At 39.6% G+C, this 21283-nt stretch overlaps 1 protein-coding gene across 1 annotated transcript; it reads right to left on the bottom strand.

Moving 5' to 3' along the window:
• Positions 1-326: 326 nt before the first annotated feature.
• LOC111657078 (integrin beta-3) lies at positions 327-19557 on the bottom strand. Its single transcript, XM_023409056.2, has 15 exons — positions 18148-19557; positions 17052-17137; positions 16133-16337; positions 15680-15932; positions 13916-14078; positions 13497-13658; positions 13237-13332; positions 12105-12194; positions 11350-11484; positions 9508-9934; positions 5518-5740; positions 5316-5416; positions 4607-4726; positions 2107-2273; positions 327-1381 (listed from the first exon to the last, which is right to left on the bottom strand). Exons 1-15 carry the CDS (start codon positions 18218-18220, stop codon positions 1313-1315), a joined length of 2370 nt encoding a protein of 789 aa, XP_023264824.1. The 5' UTR covers positions 18221-19557; the 3' UTR covers positions 327-1312.
• Positions 19558-21283: the final 1726 nt, after the last annotated feature.

Raw genomic sequence — 21283 nt, 5'->3', positions numbered from 1 at the left:
TTATCATCCATCTGGGTTTTTAGTTAATTCCTGTAATGTAAACGGGTAATTTGGAATGATTAAATTTGCTAATTAGCCTGACCCACACCTTTCTGCTCATGCGTGTCATCCTGAGTAGGCCGATTGATTAACAAATCAAACAGGCTGCAAAATGGACATCAATAAAAATGATGAGATGAGAACTTATTGAGTGTATGCATATCACTGGACACCACAGCTCTCAAGTTTTCAACTTTTAAAACAGAAACACAGCAGAAATCTGTCACTGTTTTGCCTTTACAAATATCAGTCATTTAGAATAAAGTCACAATGATAAAAGTCCCAAATTTGTAATCGTTATGGAAACAAGCTCATGTTTATTTGCCTTTGTCTTTGACATCTCAAACCTGGACACCTTTAACCTCATCGGAAAGAATGAATGAAATACAGTGTCTACATATTTTAGTAAAAACATACAATTAGTGACACCGATAACACTTATCTCTAAGAGTCTACACATGAAACTGCACCAGTTTTCAGGAAATGAAGAGTTCACCTAAAACCACATCACATCTCCAGAAGTCACTTCTGGGAATTAAAGACAGTTTATCTCGCCATAGTTCCACTGTGTACCGATAACAGGAAATCCCAACATTATGATCAGGAAATGAAGTTTGTTTTGCGTAACATTATCTGCACTTCAGTTCTTCCACTGACCTCAAACATTAGTCCACAAACATCACTTTTTTAAAATAGATTTATCCCACTTAGCCTCAGTGGTATCCAGTCATGAGAATACTTTTTGTTTTATTTGCCAAGGAAACATTTGTTAATCCACAGATCTTGCTGCCAATAGTTCTCTTTTGATAGTATTTCCCACCAAAGATTAAAAAAATAATAATGAAGACTATCAATACTGGCAAGGTCTGTGGGTTTTCCAGCTTAACTAGAACTAAAATGTAATTTTTGGATGCTTTTAGCAATATATATACAGACTATAGTCCATGTACTATGTGCACAGTGGTTGTCAATACATAGGCATATAAAATAAATACGATATAAATGGCTGGATACATTGGCAAGATGAAAGTATAGGTGAACTAAACCTTTATTTTGGCCTGCACAACAAAACAGTTCTCACAAAACAATACCTCAAGTGGATGTTCATGACAAATCCCTGATAAAAATGTGTCCTCAGAATCATTTCTACATATTTACAAACACAAATAATTACTAATTATTGTCTTGTGACAGTAGAGGCCTGCACATGATTCGGTGCCTTTCCGCAAAGTCCATTATTTCATCCTTTATTCTTCATCCCTGTTCAGTAGCATCAGTCTTTTCCTCTGTACGTGATGTTTGTGAAGGTAGAGGTGGCTCCTTTGTAGAGAGGATTGTGTCCCTGTTTGTCAAATACACAAAAAGACGTGTATGTTAAGGTCAGTTTGACAGACACAAAATAAATCTTGTGGTTCAAGATTATAGGAAACTCCTAACATGTACTTTAAAAGTCCCAATGGCATCACATAATAGAAAATTTTAATTAAAATAAAAAATTTAATGCAATTCATTCCCTATACATGTCACCCATCCTACCTTGTATTTTAGTCACATATATGACCTTGAACGTGTGCCTTATGTTCTCACTCCTGTTACTCACAGCATCCTTAAACTACTGTGAATCTTTGTGGTTTCAGGCCTGTGGGATTTTTGAGGCCACAAAGAGGCCTATTACCAGTAAAGGCTGATTAGCGTTAGCTAATTTAAACCCAGCCCTTCCGTTGGCTGTCTTTTGTTCTGCTGGGAGTAACAGCATGCCATAGAAATAATAAAAAACATCTTCAGAAAACGAGAGCAATAGACTGTGTGTGTGGCCTCATGTGTGTGTGTACATGTGTTTGTGTGTACAGACACGTTTTTGTGTGTTTTAAACAGTCGAAATGAGGCACATTTCAGACACCAAGGATGGGCTGAAGTGGAACATTAATAAACTTTAAATCAAAACTTTTAAAATGTAATTATTTAGATTTCAGTCTTAGTATTAAACAAACAACACACTGGTAGTTCCCAAAGACACCAGTTCACAGAACTTTCACACACGTGCCACCTTGAACTACATTCACTAACCGTGTCCCACTTGGCACGAGCGCGTTCTTCCTCAAATTTGGCGAACTCCCGTCTGTCATGGATGGTGACCAACAGTTTCCAGATAAGCAGAGCCGCCAGGCCGAGGAACAAGATGGCTCCCGCCACTGACAGAAGCACCACCAAAATGTCTGGACCCTTTGGGCAGTCTAGGAGGAAGAGATAAAGGAATGTGAAACGGAAACACACAGAAGACGATAAACCAGAAGCCAGGCCAGAGGAAGTCTGATTTCAAAATACTGTTTCCTCTGTGTCTCGTCCTTCACTCACATGGTTGATGCTTTTGCTGCAGCTCACTCTTCTGCTAAATATGTGTACCATTGAAATGCAGAGCATCGTGATATTGCCACCTGCTCCGCTGTCAGGCATAGGGGATTGAACCCAGTGGTGTGGTTCCTTCTAGCATGAATTACAATATGTGAAGTGATGCGAGAGAACAGGGGCTGGATAACAGGGATGACCAGAAGGCAATGCGACTTTAACATACCAAAGAGCAGAAATGAGGATGGGCTGAAGTGGAAAATAGCACCCTCGCACAGCCAGGCCACAAATCTCCCACCCCTCATTGTGGTCAGGCAAAAATCAACAGGAATCTGATTTGCACAGTTTCAAGAAGGCTGTACAATAGATGACTGACAGTCCTCCCTTTCACAGAGGCATTAACATCAAGACTTCCCTACACAAAACAGGGATAACACATCACTTGTTGTGCTCTCTTTGGTCATTTTCCCCACCATAAGCTGTTCTGGCAAACCACATTAACCAAATGAACCGCCAAATATGTTTCTGAATAAACCTGATGGGAGTAATAGGCCATGCACTGCTGAATCATGCTTCATTTTATATCCGCAGCTGCTGGTTTATAGTTGTTCACAAGTTTGGGAGTTTCAGGAAGAAGGCAAGTCATCATTTCAACACTCTCATTAGTTCACTGGTTTGTTTGGCCTCTAGTTTCCAGGCTTAATTGATTCTCAACACAAAACTGCGGTTTTGTTGCAAAAACTTAAATGGGTGCATTAGGCCAGCTTTGTGAGGGGAAAAAGAATGAAGGTCGAGGTTATAGATCGTCTTTTAAAGGCCCTGGAAAGCTCTCAGTCAGCATCCTACTATGAGCTATTGGGTCAACAAAAGTCGTAAAAATGTTTTATTATTTCAGATGAGAGATTTTCTTTTTCTTGTTTTCTGTGTTGTTCGTACTGGTTGCAGCACATACGTATGTGGATAGCAGCGCTTGTGTAACGTATGGGGGGAACCAGGGTGAACTTTTACAGCCAACATCAAAGCTTTACTCCTCTTCCTCTCTCCTCATTCCTACTGTCTTCCATTTCCGGTTTTAAACCGACCCTTTTGATCCTTAGAGCTGCCACCACACTGGCTTATATACAAATCATACCAGATTGGTTTTTCATTCTGCAACATTATTTATTAACTTCTAAATGAGAAATATGCTTCGTTAATTTTGAGGGGTGTCTATTTCCTGTCTCCCTCCTTTCTTTTATTTTTCCTTCATAATACAGCTTTATTCTATAGTTTCATTTCTAAAAATTTTATTTCCCTTTCTTTTGCTTACTTAGTTTTCTCTCTCTCTCTCTACCCGCTTTCCTCTGGAGGATATGTAAAGTCAGCGGGTTCTTCAAGGAGCTGGGCAGCTGTTTACGACCCTCTTTGACACGGCAGGGTGCACTGTGTTCAAGGCAAATTTTGGTGTACTTCTCTGCTACCCAGTTGTGCCTAAATTAAACACACACATTCATTAAAGGCAGACCCAGAGACAGACTTTCTCTGCGGGCACTGATGGTCATTAAAGGCTGTTTTTACCACCGAACACGCTTTCTATTTGGCCACTTAACAAGCAGATGAAGGGCGTGCAGCAGGGAAGTGACAACTTGTACTTGGGCGTAGAAAAACACACTGATTTCACAAGGTGAGGAAGCGTGGTATAATGAATATACTGTAGGTTGGTGATGCTTTGTGGTTGTATATTTTATCTTTGTTTGATTTGCCATTGTGGCTTCCTTCACCTCTTCCACATATATTATCATTAATAATTTATGTATTATAATTATCAACCATATTTACTTATTATAAAGTATCTGTCCTTAAAGCATTATTAATGGATTTCATCTTTTTGGCCACTTGGGGGCAGTGGAACGACCTGTAAACAAAACACTGGACATAGTATAATTGTTTAAAATTATTACAGCTAACATGTTAGCAAAAAAACACCCAGTGGACGCAGATCAACATGAGCATTCATTTGGACTCGTGTCTCTAGCCAGTACAATAGTCGCTCCCCTTTTCACCAGTTCCACTAAAGCTGCTTCAGCTTCCCTGTAATCACCAGCCAGTAGTTGATGTTTGTTTGCTGTTTGATGCTGGGCCGGTAGTGCACTGTTGTTTTATCAGAGCTTTTTCACTGGGATAATCAAAACAGTAAAACAGTAAACTAGTGAACTAGTGAGGCTGCAGGCATCTCTCTTACCGGGCTCTTTGACGACAAACAAGATGGACTTGCCACTGGCGTCTTCATAGTACTGGAAATGCTCCACGCAATCATCCTCATCTTTGTAAGTGCAGTTCACAGCATTTGTGTCATGGAGCACTGCATTAAAAAAAATAAATAAAAATAATGAAAAGAAAAGGGTTCATCAATGAATCAAGATATGCATCTCTTTTTTTATATCTCTTTTTTCTTGTTTGTGGTGAAATGGATACCTTCTTTAGAAAGCAGCGTGAACCCACAGATCGTTTGGTCTTCTTTGTATTTAAATTCTATAAAAGCTCATATTGAAATCCATGGAGCAACTTCCATAAACTTCTAATCAAATGAAAACTCAATAGATTGAGGTTTGCTGCCACAGACTTATGTGGTCTGGTATGACCAGTAGCTTATGGCGGCTAAAGTTAGCTTCTATTAGCAAACATTGGGTCGATTTTGCTATTTAACTGACATTGCTTAGTCAGTTTGCAGAGCTTCTGACTTTTCTTTTGTTGCTACTGTTACAGTATTTTTATTTTTGCATTTACCATTATGCTGTAGTTGCCACATTTTCCACTGTTCAGCAAAAGTAACAGAGGACTGCTTTAACCTGCCACAAAATGGTAACTAAATACTTTTATATTATATTATATTATATTATTATAAAATTATTGAGTTTATGGTTGGAGTTTTTGTCAGCTGAGCATCTCACCTAATTCATCCACTAGCTGGATTTCATCCTTGCAGATTCGAGAGCAGGTGTTGTCCTCAAACAGCTTGCCCCTCTTGAAGTGCTTACACTCCACACACTCCCTTCAAGTGGAAAAACGTAGGCCATCAGTTCATTTCAATTAGCTTTCTAGATATATAAATATGAAAACTCTTTGTGCAAGCTCATCTGTATGCAGACTCACTTCTTCATGGTACAGGCGTCAGGGCAGGTGGGACACTTGTCACATGTGGCCCCGTACGCCCCGGGCTGGGTGCACTCACAGGCCCCGCACACACACTGGCCCCTCCCGCTGCACAGCAGACCCAGGTTGGACATACAGGTGTCAGTACGTCTGGAGCAGTTGCAGTTCTCACCTTGCCAGTCTGGTGCACACTGGCAGAAGCCACAGTTACAGACACCGTGGCCTGGCAGGAGAGAAGGGACAGGAAAATAAAATTCAAAATGAAACAGACAACCATAACAAGTTAAATACTGAAGTTCCTATTTGGCCTCAAATGCTGTGTTAAGTAACATTTTTTCTGATTTATGCACATACAGTATTGGGTACTTGCTTGGACCAGTGCGTCACTTACATTGAGCAAAGTATTGAAAAACAGTTTTTACTTGTTTCCTCCTGATACATTTGTTATCTCCGCTGACCTTGGGATCCTGACTTGAATTTAAAATCAAGTTTTGCAGGTTTGAACTGCACCTTTTTGCACAACATGAGTATATGGTGATGAATCCACCAAACTATCAGTGGAGCTGAGGAGGTTATTAAATCAGCCAAGACATTAACATTCTCTGACAAAGCTACTTTAACACTGTTTATTGGTGTAACTTCCACTTGAGGAATCAAATAAACAACAACGGAAAAGAGGACAATGAGGCCAAGTGAAAGTCTGTGTGAGAAGGAGGGTATGATGGTAGCTGTTAAAGCGGAAAGTGAAAGGCAGTCGTGGTCAGTGGTTGACATAATTGTTATGTCAATTGTTGTGCATCAACTTAAGTTTGATATATTCAGTCTGACACATAGGGTTTCTTTGGAAATTTTGGAAACTCCGCTAGAATTTAAAATAAAGTTGTGTGGGTTCGAACAATGTTAAGGTGGTCAGCTTGGCTGTGGTTTGTTAAGGGAGCAATTGAGTAAATCCTTTGTCATACTCTCACTGTATTTTCCTCTTGCAATGAGATGTTTTACCTTTATTTGAGGGTTCCACTTCATCTTGAGGATTCTTTACCATCAATATTCAAAAATTTATGCTGGCCTTGTTAAAGTTCAGCTAGAATTGCACAGTGCCATGTTTTCATCAAGCACTAACAGTGTGTTTACAGCCACTCCAAATGTTTTAAGTGTATTTTTTTTCAGTGGCTTTGTAACCTCTTGAATCATGACCCCTAACACTGGAAAGCAGAAGTGGTAAGTCATGTTCCTGCAACTGGTAGAGATCTAAAACCCATTTCATTGTGTGCCCGTGGTGTCTGGGGGGCTTTTATTTTTAGCTGGATGATTCAGTGCATGTGTGAGTAAATTTGTGCACATTGGTTTTGCTGTTATTCCATGTATCCATATGTGCATATGAGTGTGCATGCCAATAAAAGAGTGACACTGCAGAAAACATTGTGGCCTATCGCTGCCGAACAATGCCCAGATAAACAATGAGACAGGAAGCTGCTTGGAACAGTCTGACATGGATAAAAGATGACCCACGAACAAACTGTCATTACCACCTGACCACAGGACCTCTGGCTTTTAATTACACCATTCTGTGGGGGGAGAGGAATTGTCCCTGAACTGAATAAGGTATTTCAAGACAACAGCAGACCATGTTGTACACACAGAACATTTCTAGCACTCTCCCACTAGGCCCTTTTCTGCCCAAAAATGGGTTTATTTTTAGCCTTATTACACCACACCAGCCAATGAGTAAGCAGAGAGGTATTTTCATGTTAATATATGGGCTTTGGGGAATAGAGCAAAACATTTCTCTGAGGGGGAAGCAAGGGGGTTTTTGAATGATATACAAGATCTGACGATGTCATGAAGCACGAGGCAGAAAAGCAGTCTGCGTCAAAACTTTGCATTATGCAATTAACAATGCTCAATTAAAATATCCCCAGAGCAATCTCATTAATTGTTCATGTATTTTAACTACTATTACTTAACGAACGATGAATTGCTTCAATAATGCAGAACACTTCTGATAGACGCCTGTAACTTTAGACTCCATGATCTCTATTCTTATACTTTATGCAGGCAAATGTGCCCTTTTCTTACTATTCTATCTTTGTGTCTCTTGTCTTTCTCTGACATTTGAATCCTGCCATCTCGTATCTGGGTTTGACATTTAGGGATTTTTTTTTTTTTTAGAGTTAGATGAGGAGACCAGTACCACTCTCATGTCTGTCCCTTATGGATGGAGTCAGGAGGTGATAAGCTTAGCTAGCATAAAAACTAGGAGCAGTGGGAGATCCGAACCAGCTAGCTCAGCTATTTTCAAAGTTGTTTTAGTGCGCAGATAAAACAAAGGAGAAAAAATGTGTTAATAAGTCAGCTTTTTAAGTGTTGGCAGGTGTATTTGCGATATCTGGACAAAGCCAGGCTAGCTGTTTCCCCATTGCTTCCAGCCTTTACGCTAAGCTAACTCTGTATTTGTGCTACATCCATATAGCCTACAATGTGGGCATAAGGAGAACCTCGCGATTATTCTGATTTGGGAACATTATTCCAAGATAGTTACCCCACTGCCAACTTTAGTCACAACAGATAAACTGCCTAATTTTACTATTTGCTACTTGTGTTATGCAAGAGAATCATTGCCAAATGAAAACATTGTAAATATTGCTAATTGGATTTTAAAGACACATTAACTTCCAGTGATGATGGTTTTGTGGAAGATATCGTAAGAAAGCCCTGATATCTCTGACCATGAAAAAATGGTAGACAGTATACCTCCATCTTTGTTGTGATTTCTTGCAAAGATGTAATACATGTATAACTTCTGTCAGTAGTGTAGGCAAATCAACTGCTAACAGAATAAGTGTAATGCCTATTTTACACATAAGATCTCAATAACAACCCTCAGGGTAACATCATGTGTGTTGACTTGATGACACACTGTCTCTAAAAGAGGAGGACGATCATGAGGCTCTGAGTTAAAGCTCCTAACAGTTACCAAACCTAAACTCATTCCCATTGTTTAAAAGTTTCAACCGCAACAGAGAAACTTGAGAGTTCCTCCCTCTGACTGGAGAAAGCTACTGTCTAACCTGAAAAGGCTTTTTCTTTGTGCATGAATCTTGTTGAACTCCGCCGTGCAAAAGCTTGGCTTTGCTGAACACAAACATACAACGTGAGCTCACATAGTGCACACATCACACATTGTGTTTATTGTGAATGGAGCCCATGTCCCGGGCAGAGGGGAGTGTTGTTATTGTATGTAATTCTTCCCAGATGAGGTGGGTGGCAAGTCGGTATGGTGAGGGGGACTGCCACAGGCTGCAAAGGTATTCACATTCTCTGAAACTCTGCCACAGACACACAATGTTTATGATAAGTCAACGAACCATTTTAACTTCCTTCACCTTTCAGTTTTACTCATGTTTTGTGGTGTGAGATGTGAAAATAATGTAAAAGGAACAGTTTAACATTTGTGAAATGTTCACTTTCTTTTTGAGAGTTAGATGAGAGGACTGATACCATTCTCGTTACAAACAACACCTGGTTAGCTTTGCTTAGCATAAAGACTGGTAACAGGGGGAAACATCTAGCCCTGCAGATTCGTTTTACCTTTATCTTTAACCAACTGGTGGTCAATTTCATCACAATAATAATAAATTTTAAAAAAAAGTTATTTTTTTCTAATTCCTTGTTTTGTCTGTCCAAGTCCACAATACAAGAGTTTCTAATGAACAATGATTTAAAAGACAGAGAAGCAGCAAATCCTCTCATATGACAAGCCATAACCGTGAATGTTTGCCATTTTTGCTTCATAAATGACTTTGTTGAATGAAAAGTTATCAATAGAGCTGCAGCGATTAATGGATTAGTTGACTGATAGACTCTAACTTTATGCAAAAGATGCCATTTAATATCATCAATTATTGGTTAAGACCCGCTCAAGGACCTTAAGATGCTCAAGTGAAACGAATCAAGATATTTGAACCTCTTTCTCATTTTATAAGATCTTACCTGAGCAGAGCTCCCCCTTATAGCGCAGGCAGTTGAAGTCATCACACTCGCACAGCTTGCCCCAGACTTTCCCAAAGTCACTGCTGTGGCACACACACTGGCCGCACACACAGTCTCCGCGGCCGCTGCAGATGGCAGAGTGGTGCCCACTGCAGCGGTCTTGCTCTGTGGGATTATAGTCGCCCTCTGCACACTCACAGTGCGGCCCCAAGCGACCCGGGTGGCACAGGCAGATGCCACACTCGTAGGTACCGTTGCCATAGTGACATTTGGGGCTGAGGGGCTGGGCTTTAGCCTGGCACTTGCAGTCGCACTCGAAGGTGACGGTGATGGAGAGGGAGTCCTTGAAGCCCACAGGCTTAATTATGAAGGTTTTCTTCTTCTGCTTGGGGCAACCGCGAGCTCTGGCCTCCACACTGAAAGACACCTGAGTGGGAGGAAGGGGATGAAATTGTACCATGTCAAATTTTGGATGTATTTGGTTCAAACAAATACTTCTCTTGAGGAGAGAACACACACACACACACACACTGACACACACACACACAATCACACTTTGTAAAACCGATCATGCTTCTGTATCACCCTGGACTACATTACCCAACATGTAAAAACACTTTACTTGAATGGTTCATTCCATGAACATTTAAAAGCATTTTCAGCATTACTGTATTGTACAGCATTACATTACTACATCACTGTTGGCAGAAACAGCACAGAGATGTGACACAGGGAATGCTTCCATATGTATTTTAGTCAAAGTAATTGTTCATTCAGCATTGCATCCAAATCTGGTTAATGTCCAAAAGAGGGCAGTTACTACATCTGGTGAAACACCCATATATGGAAGAAATAAGAGGAGCTGAGAGAAAGAAATGTGTGGAGGCCAAAAAATGTCACCTGGAGTGAGGAGAGAACAAGGCAAAGTGCCAAAGAAGCTGTGATATGCAAAAGAGGGACAGACAAAGAACTCTTTAAGCAGACAATTTGCTCTAAATGGAGTTGGCAGAAGATGTATGGAAAGACATGAAAACTAAGAAAGACGAGTTCAGAGACAGTGCTGAGCCACTTCTTTCCATCATGTGAAAAAGGGGAAAATCCCACAATACAAACAAAGTTGATAACAGCAATAAGGGAAATGGAAAGAGACCAAAAAGACAATGAAAAATAGTACATGGAACTAACTACCATGTTGTTTTTAGAATCAGGACATGATTGTGGCCCCTAGTCCCTTGGTATTTCTAATCCCCAGAGATAGGACAGATAGTGAAAAAGATGGCATGGGGGCTGTTAATGTTGTTTTCATGCAATACAAACTGTTACCATACATTCAGCCTATAGTGTCCTTAAAGCTCAATTTCTTAAAACAAGTGCTTCATCTGCTCACCGGAACGCTATTATTGCACCTATTTTAAAACAATTAATTTGAGGAAAGTGTAAATCTAGTCATACTTGAGAAGTAATTTGATTTATCCAGTCTTGTTACAGGATGCTGACATAATGTCTTGGAAATTCATGTAACAAAGAAACTATGCTAACAAGTGGCGTTATCTCAAATTAGTTTCATAAGAAAATAATTCTTGAAGGCTGACTGTGAGAGATGTCTTGCGGAGAGTTACTATTTCAGGCTACTGGCTTGGTGTCCTTGAACAAATATTTTCATTTTCAAGTAGATTCATTTTCTTAATAACAGAACAACATATTTGCATATTTTCATAAATTTTTTAAATGAAGCCATAATGCACTGATACTGCTATGCTGATGACTGATGTAGGATTACAGTACTGGGATAAATTTATAGATACCTCTGTTTTCTAAAGACTAAAGTCCTGCAGAACTGACCGTATCTCCTACTTTGAGCCCAGAGCAGGACTTGAGGCCAGGGATGAGCTCTCCATTCAGACAGGTGGCGTTAAAGGACAGGGACAGCTCCTCTGGGATGCCTTGGAGCTCCAGCTCCACCTTGGAACGAATTTTCTGGCAACACCAACAAAAGAAAATAGCAAAAAACACATACACATGGAAGGGTGAGTATATAGACTTGCATCACGAGGCCAAAATCACCTTAGGTTTCAAATTTCAAATTAAGAAATTACCTGACTTGGAAAACAAGTAATGTCCTACATTTTTTCTGTCATAAAAGAATAACATAAGTTATTACTACAAGCAAATTATGATAATTATATTGTAATGATTATAATGATCACTTTTAATTTCCTTCTGTAATTACATGTAGGCCAATATACACAGTGTTTATTTGGGTGTACAGACACTCAAGTGCACACATGTTTGTATGCACACCTGTGAAAACACCAAAGTTCAAGCCAGGATTGACAATAAAATCAATTTCCAGCTCCTTCACATGTTTTCTGCATAATAAACCTGAACAAAACACAAACAATGAAGCACAGCCTCATTGGGTCATTTGGTCAGCTTCAGTCTTAAACCACTGTGGAATTTCTACTGAGACTCTGGCTCGACTGCATGTATGACTCAGACAGGGCGTGTGTCAACAGACACATGTCATACCCTCAAACACTGTCTCAACTAGGGTGTGTGTCTGTGTCTGTGTGTGTGTGTGTGTGTATAACACTTACAGCATAGGCCTTCTGAATGAGCTGAATAACATTGCCCGAGTCGTTGGACAGTGTTCCTACTGTGGTACCAGGAATCAGCTCGCTGTAGTTCTACAAGATGGAAAACAGAAACAGACTGTTATCATCCGACACAGTCACAGATACTATTTGTAAAGCGTTAACAGTCATATTTGTATCATCAGTTACAAAATACATGTCTCAATACCTGCCAAACATTGTACAACCATGTGATATATACTGTATAATTTCCCTCCAAATGTGTGAAAAATGTAAAACCTGTTCATCTCACAAGATGACTAAATAAACTAATAAATATTCATTACTTTAAAGCCTTTCTTTGTGATGATACAATAAAAGTAAAAAATATAAACCTTAATAAAAAAAATGAGTCAATAAAATGTTTTACAACATATAAAATCATTTGTTCCAGATGTTATTGCATTATACAGTAATTTATAACATTAATTGATTACAGTCTTTTTTTCACTTTTTCTTATTTACCCAGTTAAAAAAAACTGTTGACAAAAAAGAACAAGTAGAAAAAGGGAAGCTGATGAAAGCCTTTGTGACACTTAAAGAATGTTGCAGTGGTTGGTTTCTATGGTTTCTCATAAATGTATGAGAAGGTTGTGAGACTCGCCCCGAAGCTTCACAGTTATATTATCACACCCTTAAAATGCTGACGTGTGACACACCCTCACTCACGATGTTCACAAATTCTTGACTTGTTTTCTTTTATGAACAAAGAAAATTGTCTAGAGCAAAAACTATATATTTAATACTTGTTTTTGTGAATACAATTAAAAGTAACAGTCTGGGGAATAAACTGAGTTTGTATGTTACTCTGTCTGAAAAGAGCATAATAATGATTAATTCTGAATTTCCATTCTTCCAATGCAGGATCCAAGAATCGCAGTTAAAAACCAGTGAGGTTTGGAGAATGTTGGCTAAATGCTACAGTATGTTCAAGATGAGATGATTACAGACTGGGATTTGTCCTCTTCTCGGTTTCAGTTTAAAAACATTAATTTATGTATTCTTGTTTTTTCAGAATTGGTCACTGCACGTTCAGTATTTTGTAAATGAAAGTCATGAAATGAAGGCTGAATGTGCGAACTGCAGAGCTCCTGACCTGGTACAGAGGAACCACAGGATTGGTGACAGCAAAGATGAGGTTGATATTGTTTTCCGACATCTTCTCTGTGATCAGAGCGAGAGATGGGTAATCCTATGGGACCAAACAGGGCGGTGTAGTTAGCACATGCACACATAAACACTGAAACGTTCTTATTCATACGTCTACAGACAATGTCTTTCATTTTCTCTGCTTCTCTCTCATACTGTGTCCACTACTGTCTGTGCATCAAACACACATTTACAGTGTACACTAACCATGGTGGTAGACATGCTGTACATATTGTCAGAGTTGAGGTGGCACTGCCCGTCGTTGGGTTGCACGATTCCTGCCAGACGACCATCCAGAGCCACATGAGTCTTTGCGTCCGAAGTGAAGATCAGAAGATGGGAAGCACCAGGACGCCAGCCGATCTGCTTCTGGTTCCCATCAAACCGCATGTGAAAGGAAGGAAAATAAAAGTAAATAATTTTTTTCATTTTAATTAGCTGGACACACATGTTAAGCAGCTGATTGATTTCAACTGTTTTTAATCTAGTTCTTCTTTTGGAAAGCCTTAAATGGTTATATCTACGCATGTGTGACAGAAGAGAAAAAGTATGTAAAATGTAAAACAGAACCAGCGTTAGGTGTGTGAAACGATGCCTATGAATGCACGTGCAGCCTGTCTCTCCACCTTGCACACAGCAGCCTGGATGATGGCATCAAAGCCTCCCTCCGGGGCATCTCGGTTCCTGGACACCATCTGCTTCTTCACTTCCTCTGTGAAGCGGCCCACTTCCTCCGTCAGAGACAGGACGTGCTTGTAGCCAAACTGGGGCAGACAGGTGGTGTTTATGCTGTCAATCAAACATCAGTTTATCAGTCGTTTAATCATTTGATCATCTGTTTAGCCTGTATACCATTGCAGAAAAAAATGTCTGACCTCCATCCTACATTTTATTACATGGAAGTTTTGAGGGGGTAAATAACCAGGTGTAAAAATAATCTACATCAGGTCAATTGGTTTTACACTGTATGTTTGTAGCTACATAATTAGACTACTCATAGTTATCTTAAGCTATTTTCCTGTTTTGTTTAGTAGCTATTTTGGATTTTCTTTTTTTTTGTGAAATTTAAATTATTTATAAAAGAACATTCAGTTAACTTTCAGGTTAGAGTTTGACATGACAACTCTTAATTGTACCCTATTTCACAGTGTTGTGCTTCCTATTATGACATTTAGGGACAAGACTACGAGTCCAACGGTTGTGAGGCTGTACATCTGCATAAACGTAGGCTAAATGTCATAGGCAGGACGCTAACATGCTCACAATGATAACATGTTGATATTAAGCAGGTACTAGCACATTCATTACCATGGTCTCCATCTTAGCGTAGAATGTTAAGATGCTAACATTTGCAAATTAGCACTTAAAGTAAGGATTAATGGAGAAGCCATTGGTTAAGTAGTTTAAAAACCACAAAAGTAAATATAATAGTGGCAGGAAAAATCAAGAGATTACCAAAGTTAGTAGTATATATCATCTGGGAACCATGAACAAACTTTTGTTCAATGCAAATCCATTAAATGGCTGCTGAGATACTCTGAACTACACTGGTGAACTGACCGACTAACATTGCCATACTTAGCCATGCCACTACCATGGCTGCAAAAGGTTTAAAGAGAGTTAAAGAGGCTTTTTTGCTCCACCACTTAGCCCCTCTTTCTCCTTGTTTTGTTCACTACTAGACCGAAATTCTCCACTTGTCTTATCTTTTATCCAAACATTCTTGGAGGCTGGAAATCTGCAGACTGTGTGTAAGCGGGAGAGTAAATGACCCCAAGGGACCTTAAACCACCAAATCCACCATGGAGTCGCCTTCAGACGGGGTTGCGGGGCAGCCTGCATTGGGATGCTGTTAGATTGCCTGCGGTTGATTCAGAGCAGCTGACCAAGCAGTAGGGAGCCACCATAAGCCTTTAACAAGTGCTGTGACGCTGCCCGCCTCCATTTGTACTGAGCAATGCTGTGTTTAAAGGTGTCCTCACTAAAATGACATCATCTGAGTCATAATGAAGCTAATTTCAACATGCAGACATAAACATCCACTGAAATCAACACCAGTTCCATTAGGAATGTAAAACAATACCCAATCTAAGAATGCAGCCACTAAAATAAACTTTCCATTACAAAGAGGTCTGGGTTCAGTTTATATACATGTGTAACAACAAGGAAACAGGTTAAGAAGACTAATCTTGACGTCCTCGTTGTCAATACCATATACAATACCAATACCAATACCATAGGTCAGCATGAAGTGCATTACTAACAGCAGGAAAATGTACATTTACATTGTTTTTCTTCAAGATGGTTGAACAGTAATAGGATAGCATGGCATCAAACAACGAGTACTTTTCAAACTTTAAGCTCTTCTGGCATTTTTTTTCTTCATTCACCTGTAGCAGGGGTTCATCACAGCCTCTTTGGGGGAGATGTACATGTAAGGTGAGAGCGGCTTGTCCACAAACGCCCCAAAGCCCATGCGGAGGTTGCTGGTGGTGCGGTTCATGGCCTCGGCCAGGCCTTTCCCCAGCGTCCTCAGGCGGAAGAGATCATCATTCATGGAGTAAGAGAGGTCCATGAGGTAGTAGAGATCCACGGGGTAGTCCTCTACCTGACGCACCTTCACTGTGAAGCGCTTAGCATCATCTGGGAAAACATGAGAGAGAAATATTGTTTGGGGTTTTTTTTATAGCTGATGTTATTATTATGTGTCTCTTCAGTCACTCAGTGGTAATACACTCGGATTTAAGCATTTGCTCAAAAGTCAGAACACAATCTCTCTTTACTTCAGTAAGTCTGAAACTCAATTTCCATCACTCATGTATTAACCAAATGCAGAAGCGGACCTGGCCTGAGGGTGATGTGGAGTTTCTGGGGCTTGATCTGTGTGACATCTTGTGTGGCCCCCGCTGCCTTGTTGCTGAGGGGCCGGTCCTCGATCACCTGCAATTTGCTGGTTGGATACTCCAGGCCCGACAGAGCACAGCCCGCCGCCACCAGGTTACTCTTCAGGTCACAGCGGGAGGAACTGGCAACTCCCTGGCCAAAGTCCTGACAGAAAAATGCATTCAGGCTTGAGATAAAAGTTTCAAGCAGCCTCCTCATTTGTTTTCAGATTTCCCATCTGTAGTAAAGCTGTGTTGGGAGAGAATATTGAACTCATTTGAAAGCTTAACTGTAATGGGGATGATAAAAGTCCAGAAATAGCACAAGAATACATTTCTAATACACAATCTCCTGGAATGAAGAAACACTCCAACATCTCTTCAACAAACTCTGGACAAATTACACCTTGATTTAAAATGAACATTCCTATCTGAACGCCCCAAATATTTCAACCAGCAGGCTACTGAACATTAAGAACCAGAGTACTCAGGCTGAAGTCAGTCTGAAAAAATGTTGCTCTTGAATGGAAGGTTGAGTTTTGCAGTATTAAATCATCACACTCATTAAAGTTAAGTGAACCAGAAAATATGACTATATCCCCATGCAGTCACAGGACATGTGTCACTATGTCATTAGCGCCAGGAATAAAATCAAAACCCAATATTGGGTAGATTTGACTTTCAAAAACGCACTGCGAAACTGCTCCTTTCATTTTCACCTGAATCTATTTCATGTTCTCAGTAAAAGCAGTAAAATAAAGACATAAAACATCTGCATGCATTCTTCTCAAGCAGATTATAGCTGACAAGGAGGTCTGTACCACCCTGCACCAGCGGAAAGCTCATTGCCTAAATGAAGTGAAGTGGAAAAGAAACCTACCTCTTGAAAGCACCACGCACAGCTCGGGTGCACAGCCAGACATTGCTTGCATGTGCTGGCTCCTCTGGAGGTGCAGACGTTTGAAGCTGGAACCAAAAGAAAAAAAAAAAATGTTCTCTCTAAAAGTACAGTGATTCTTTCTTGATAATGTTCACCTCACATGAAAGACATCTGTTTTACCAAATTGTGAAGTCTCTTATAACTGTGTGTACTTAGATTAAATGAATGGCAAAGAAGAACGAAACCAATCTAAGTTCTCAGGTGTTGGATATAAAGTGGTGGAAAGTAACTAAGTACTAAGCTTTACTCGAGTACTACAATTTTAAGCTACTTCACTTAAGAATGTCCAATCTCTACTATCTTATACTTCTACTCCACTACATTTCAGAGGGAAATACTGTACTTTTTACTTTTTTAACTTGTAGTTACTAGTTACTTTTCAAATTAATATTATTTTAAATTTAAAAAAATGCATGATGGCTTTGTAAAGCACAATACCAAACCCTCTTACATTACACATTACTTCTTTCTTTTCTATCAAATAATAATCTCATGACCTCTCAGTTATAGCTTGTGGCCCTTTGAAGGGGCCCAACCCCTAGATTGGGTATCACAATCTCCATCTGGGCCAGCTACAACTGTAAAATTCCATGTATTCATTGATGCACTCTATCAGTGTAATTTATCAGTTTAAGTTAAGTTTGATACTTTGAGAACAATTAGCTGCTAATACTTCTGTACTTTTACTTCAATAAAGTGAATTGATACTTTTGCTGAAGTAAAGATTCTGAGTGTATATGATGAAAACTATTTATTCTCTACAAATTATTGATTATGTATTATTTCCCTGTGTTTTCTCCTCACTGTCCCAACTTTATAAATTCTTCCTCAATGCCAATTAATGAGAAAAAGCACTGACATCCTCATCCGGACCTTCTTACTTAACAAGCACTTTGAGAACATCATTTTACAAGTCTCAGCAGAGTTGAAAACCTGCCTCTAGACCGCCAAAAATGTATCATGTGTCTAACACTGAAAACATTCCTGGCTACACTGGCAAAAGCATGTAAACAGCAGAGCACAAATTACAACTTACCGCAAACTTCTGTTATTCCAGTAAAGATCAAAACACACATCCATAATTGCCGCTGCGCCGGGAGAGCACCCATCCTGGTGCGGGCTCTGTGAGGGAAGAGCCTGCCAACGAGCTCCGTGCGAGTACAAGCAGGACAATACAAGAAAAAAAAAACTTAAATCTGCAATCGACACAACTCCAAATAGAGGCAAATGTCTTGGAACCACCCCCCAACTCCACATCCATACCTCTCATTACCATACTATTAAATACAGTGGGCGGGGAAAGTGCAGCATCTTTGAGCCTGAGCTGAGTTTTACTTTTGTGACTTGCAGGTCTGAGCATCAAACATGTGACATTATTGTACTGTGCTGTACTGCTGAATATAGCATAGGTCATATTCGCATATCATACAAATGTGCATATAAACACATTTTAATAAAAGAAAAACAATGTCTTTGCAAAAACTGAAATTCAGTGTATTTTCTCAGCACACTGAAAGATTGTAGGTTATTATAGTGGTTAAACACCTGCATTAAAATGCAAAGGCTTGATAGTATTATAGCCTACAAAACGGCAGTACACTTAATGTAAAGTAGGAATTCACTGTAATCAAGTTTTTATGAGTTTTGCTTTAATATACACTGCCCACTAATGGACATAACCTGTAAGGACAGATTACCAGCACACACTCCTCCTTGGACTGCACACTTTAGGTGCTGGGTGTACATGGAAGAATGTCTATTAATGACTCAAAAATGTCTTGAATGAAAAATGAAACTTGGCCTGATAATATTCTAATATTAAAACATTTCAATTGAATGGTCATGGTTGTTCTCATTAAATACACATCTGGTCTCTGCTGGTTGAATTCTGGCTAAATTCCTCCTGTTTCTTTTTGACTCAGTCTTCAGTGAACACAGACTATAATTGGCTTTAGGAGAACCAGTTAATCTTTTGAATAAATCACAGTACAAGCTTTAAAAGAGATGATGGTCTGAATCTCAGTGACTGGCCTAATTGCCAAACAATATATTGAATGTTACTAAACTCAACCAAACAGAATGCTGCTACAAATCGACCAATCAAAAATAATGGTACAAACCGACCAATTAGACGGTGGCTATACATCGGTCAATCAAAGATCCGGTTTCTCTAGTGTCTCTGGGTCAATCAGAGCAATCAGAGCACGGCTACAAATTGACCAATCAGAACGCGGCTACTAACCAACCAATCAGAACCCGGTTACTCAATAGCCAAGCTTTGCATACGTAGTTTAGCTAGATTAATCTCTAGAATAGCTTTTCTTTTGCTCAATTTATAAAGTTGAAAATACCACGACCGTTTGGTAGTTTCAAGGACTAGCGATGCTCGATTTTGTCACCATTCTGGAACAGCATTCTTTCCTCCTCTTCTCAAGTTGGCTGTGTGCTACAGGTACCACAGGGCAGCGGCATGCTGTCAGGGCAGGCTATCCTTCTTGACTCAGCTTCTACTGTTCGGAGATCAGGACTATATTGCCTTCGTCCTGCGCATGCGCAGAAATATGTAAACTTCCAGCAGTAGCAAGTAAACAGCAAATAACACTAATTTATCATCTCCGTGCAAGACAATTTGAGAATTCTGAGTCAGAATATTGTTACAGGAGTAGAGCAGCTCCTTTCAGGAATAGCTCAGAGCATAGGTTGTATGCATAGCGGGCGAGAGAGAAAGCGGTGATGCTAGCAACCACAGCATAGAGTTAGCTTGTAAGTGTAATGGCACTTGAGGCTGTTTATCAGTAAATAAATGCTTGGACTCTTTAAGACCGAAGTTCCCCTGCGCTTCCCATGGTGCTTCCCAACTACAGCCCACACAATGAGCCAGGAAGATAAACAACACGGAGGTGGAAATAAAACTACATTATCACTGGAGTGTCATTGTCAGTTAATGGTAAATATTTTGAATATCATAGAAGTGGTTTTTAGGTTTTTTTCCTCTATACTGCACATTTGATATGCTTTATTTTTACTTCTGAAGAGTAATCCTAAAACTTCTTCAGACAGGAAAGAGAAAGCTGAAGATGACCAGGCAGAGAGTGCAGAAGATTCAGGAGAGAGACTTTCAGCACAGGGATACGGGCATAAAATCATGAGACAGGACACGCCCTGAAGTTGTGAGAGATTTGCTACTGCTACTTTGATGAAAAGGTATGCTGGGGGCTATGAGTATGCAAGGCATACTCAGGTTAATAGTTTCGATTGTAGGCTGCTGATAAACTGGTGATAGAGTTTTGAAGTTTAGAGTGACATTTTTCCTTTCAAGTTTCCAAGTTTTTCAGGCTTCTCCACAACTGGGTTTGAGTTATACACAAAGTTTTAACTGTTTACTAAATCACTGAAGGAAAACACAGGTGTAAAGAAATCCAGAGAACAAATTAAATTGTTCTTTCAGATGCATGAAGCTGTTAAATGTTACTTTATTTAAAAAAAAAAGAAAAAAAAAAGTGTTTAAGTCCTTTCTATAAAATGAAAAAATAAAGTCTACTATCTCCACCAAGGCACTATACTTTACTTGTTACACTATACCGACTAGATGAGTCAAATTCAGATTATATAACAAGAACTCTAAGCCTCATTCACTGGTGCACCAATGAACAAGCCACATTCTTACCATGTTCTTGGCAACTGACACACATCCATCACCCTGCATGGCTCCCGTGTCCACTGCTGTATTACTATTTCTATCCACAAGATGTCATTTTCTCACAAGAAGTCGTATTAGAGAAATTTGAAAGTATGTGAATGATCTGCATCTGCATGTGTGGGGATGAGACACACTGCCTTTCACATCTTCAGCTTCATTTTCAATCTGTCGGAAGTTTGGCCTTGCGTAAGGATGATTATGAACACTGAATCCTATTGGTTGAACGCTGTATGAGGCTGTTTCAGGCGAAAAACAAATGTTTAGATTGTTAGCAGGCAACAAGGGAACACTTTGTCTATTTTAGACATGTGAACAGGATGATGAAGTCAAGTTTAGATTATATAAAGATTCTTGCTCTCTCCAGTTCATTTCACCAAAAAAATGTCACTAGTCCTTAGTGTTTCCATTTGGTTACACAGTCACCTTGGGTTAAAATTCAAGGTGAAATTCTTCAAGGCGTTCCAGACATCGG

This window comes from Seriola lalandi, unplaced genomic scaffold (genome assembly GCF_002814215.2).
Source record: "Seriola lalandi dorsalis isolate HSWRI2012SDOR001 ecotype SW California unplaced genomic scaffold, Sedor1 jcf7180002054383, whole genome shotgun sequence".
Classification (NCBI taxonomy): Eukaryota; Metazoa; Chordata; class Actinopteri; order Carangiformes; family Carangidae; genus Seriola; species Seriola lalandi.
This window is presented reverse-complemented; position numbering and strand designations above follow the sequence as displayed.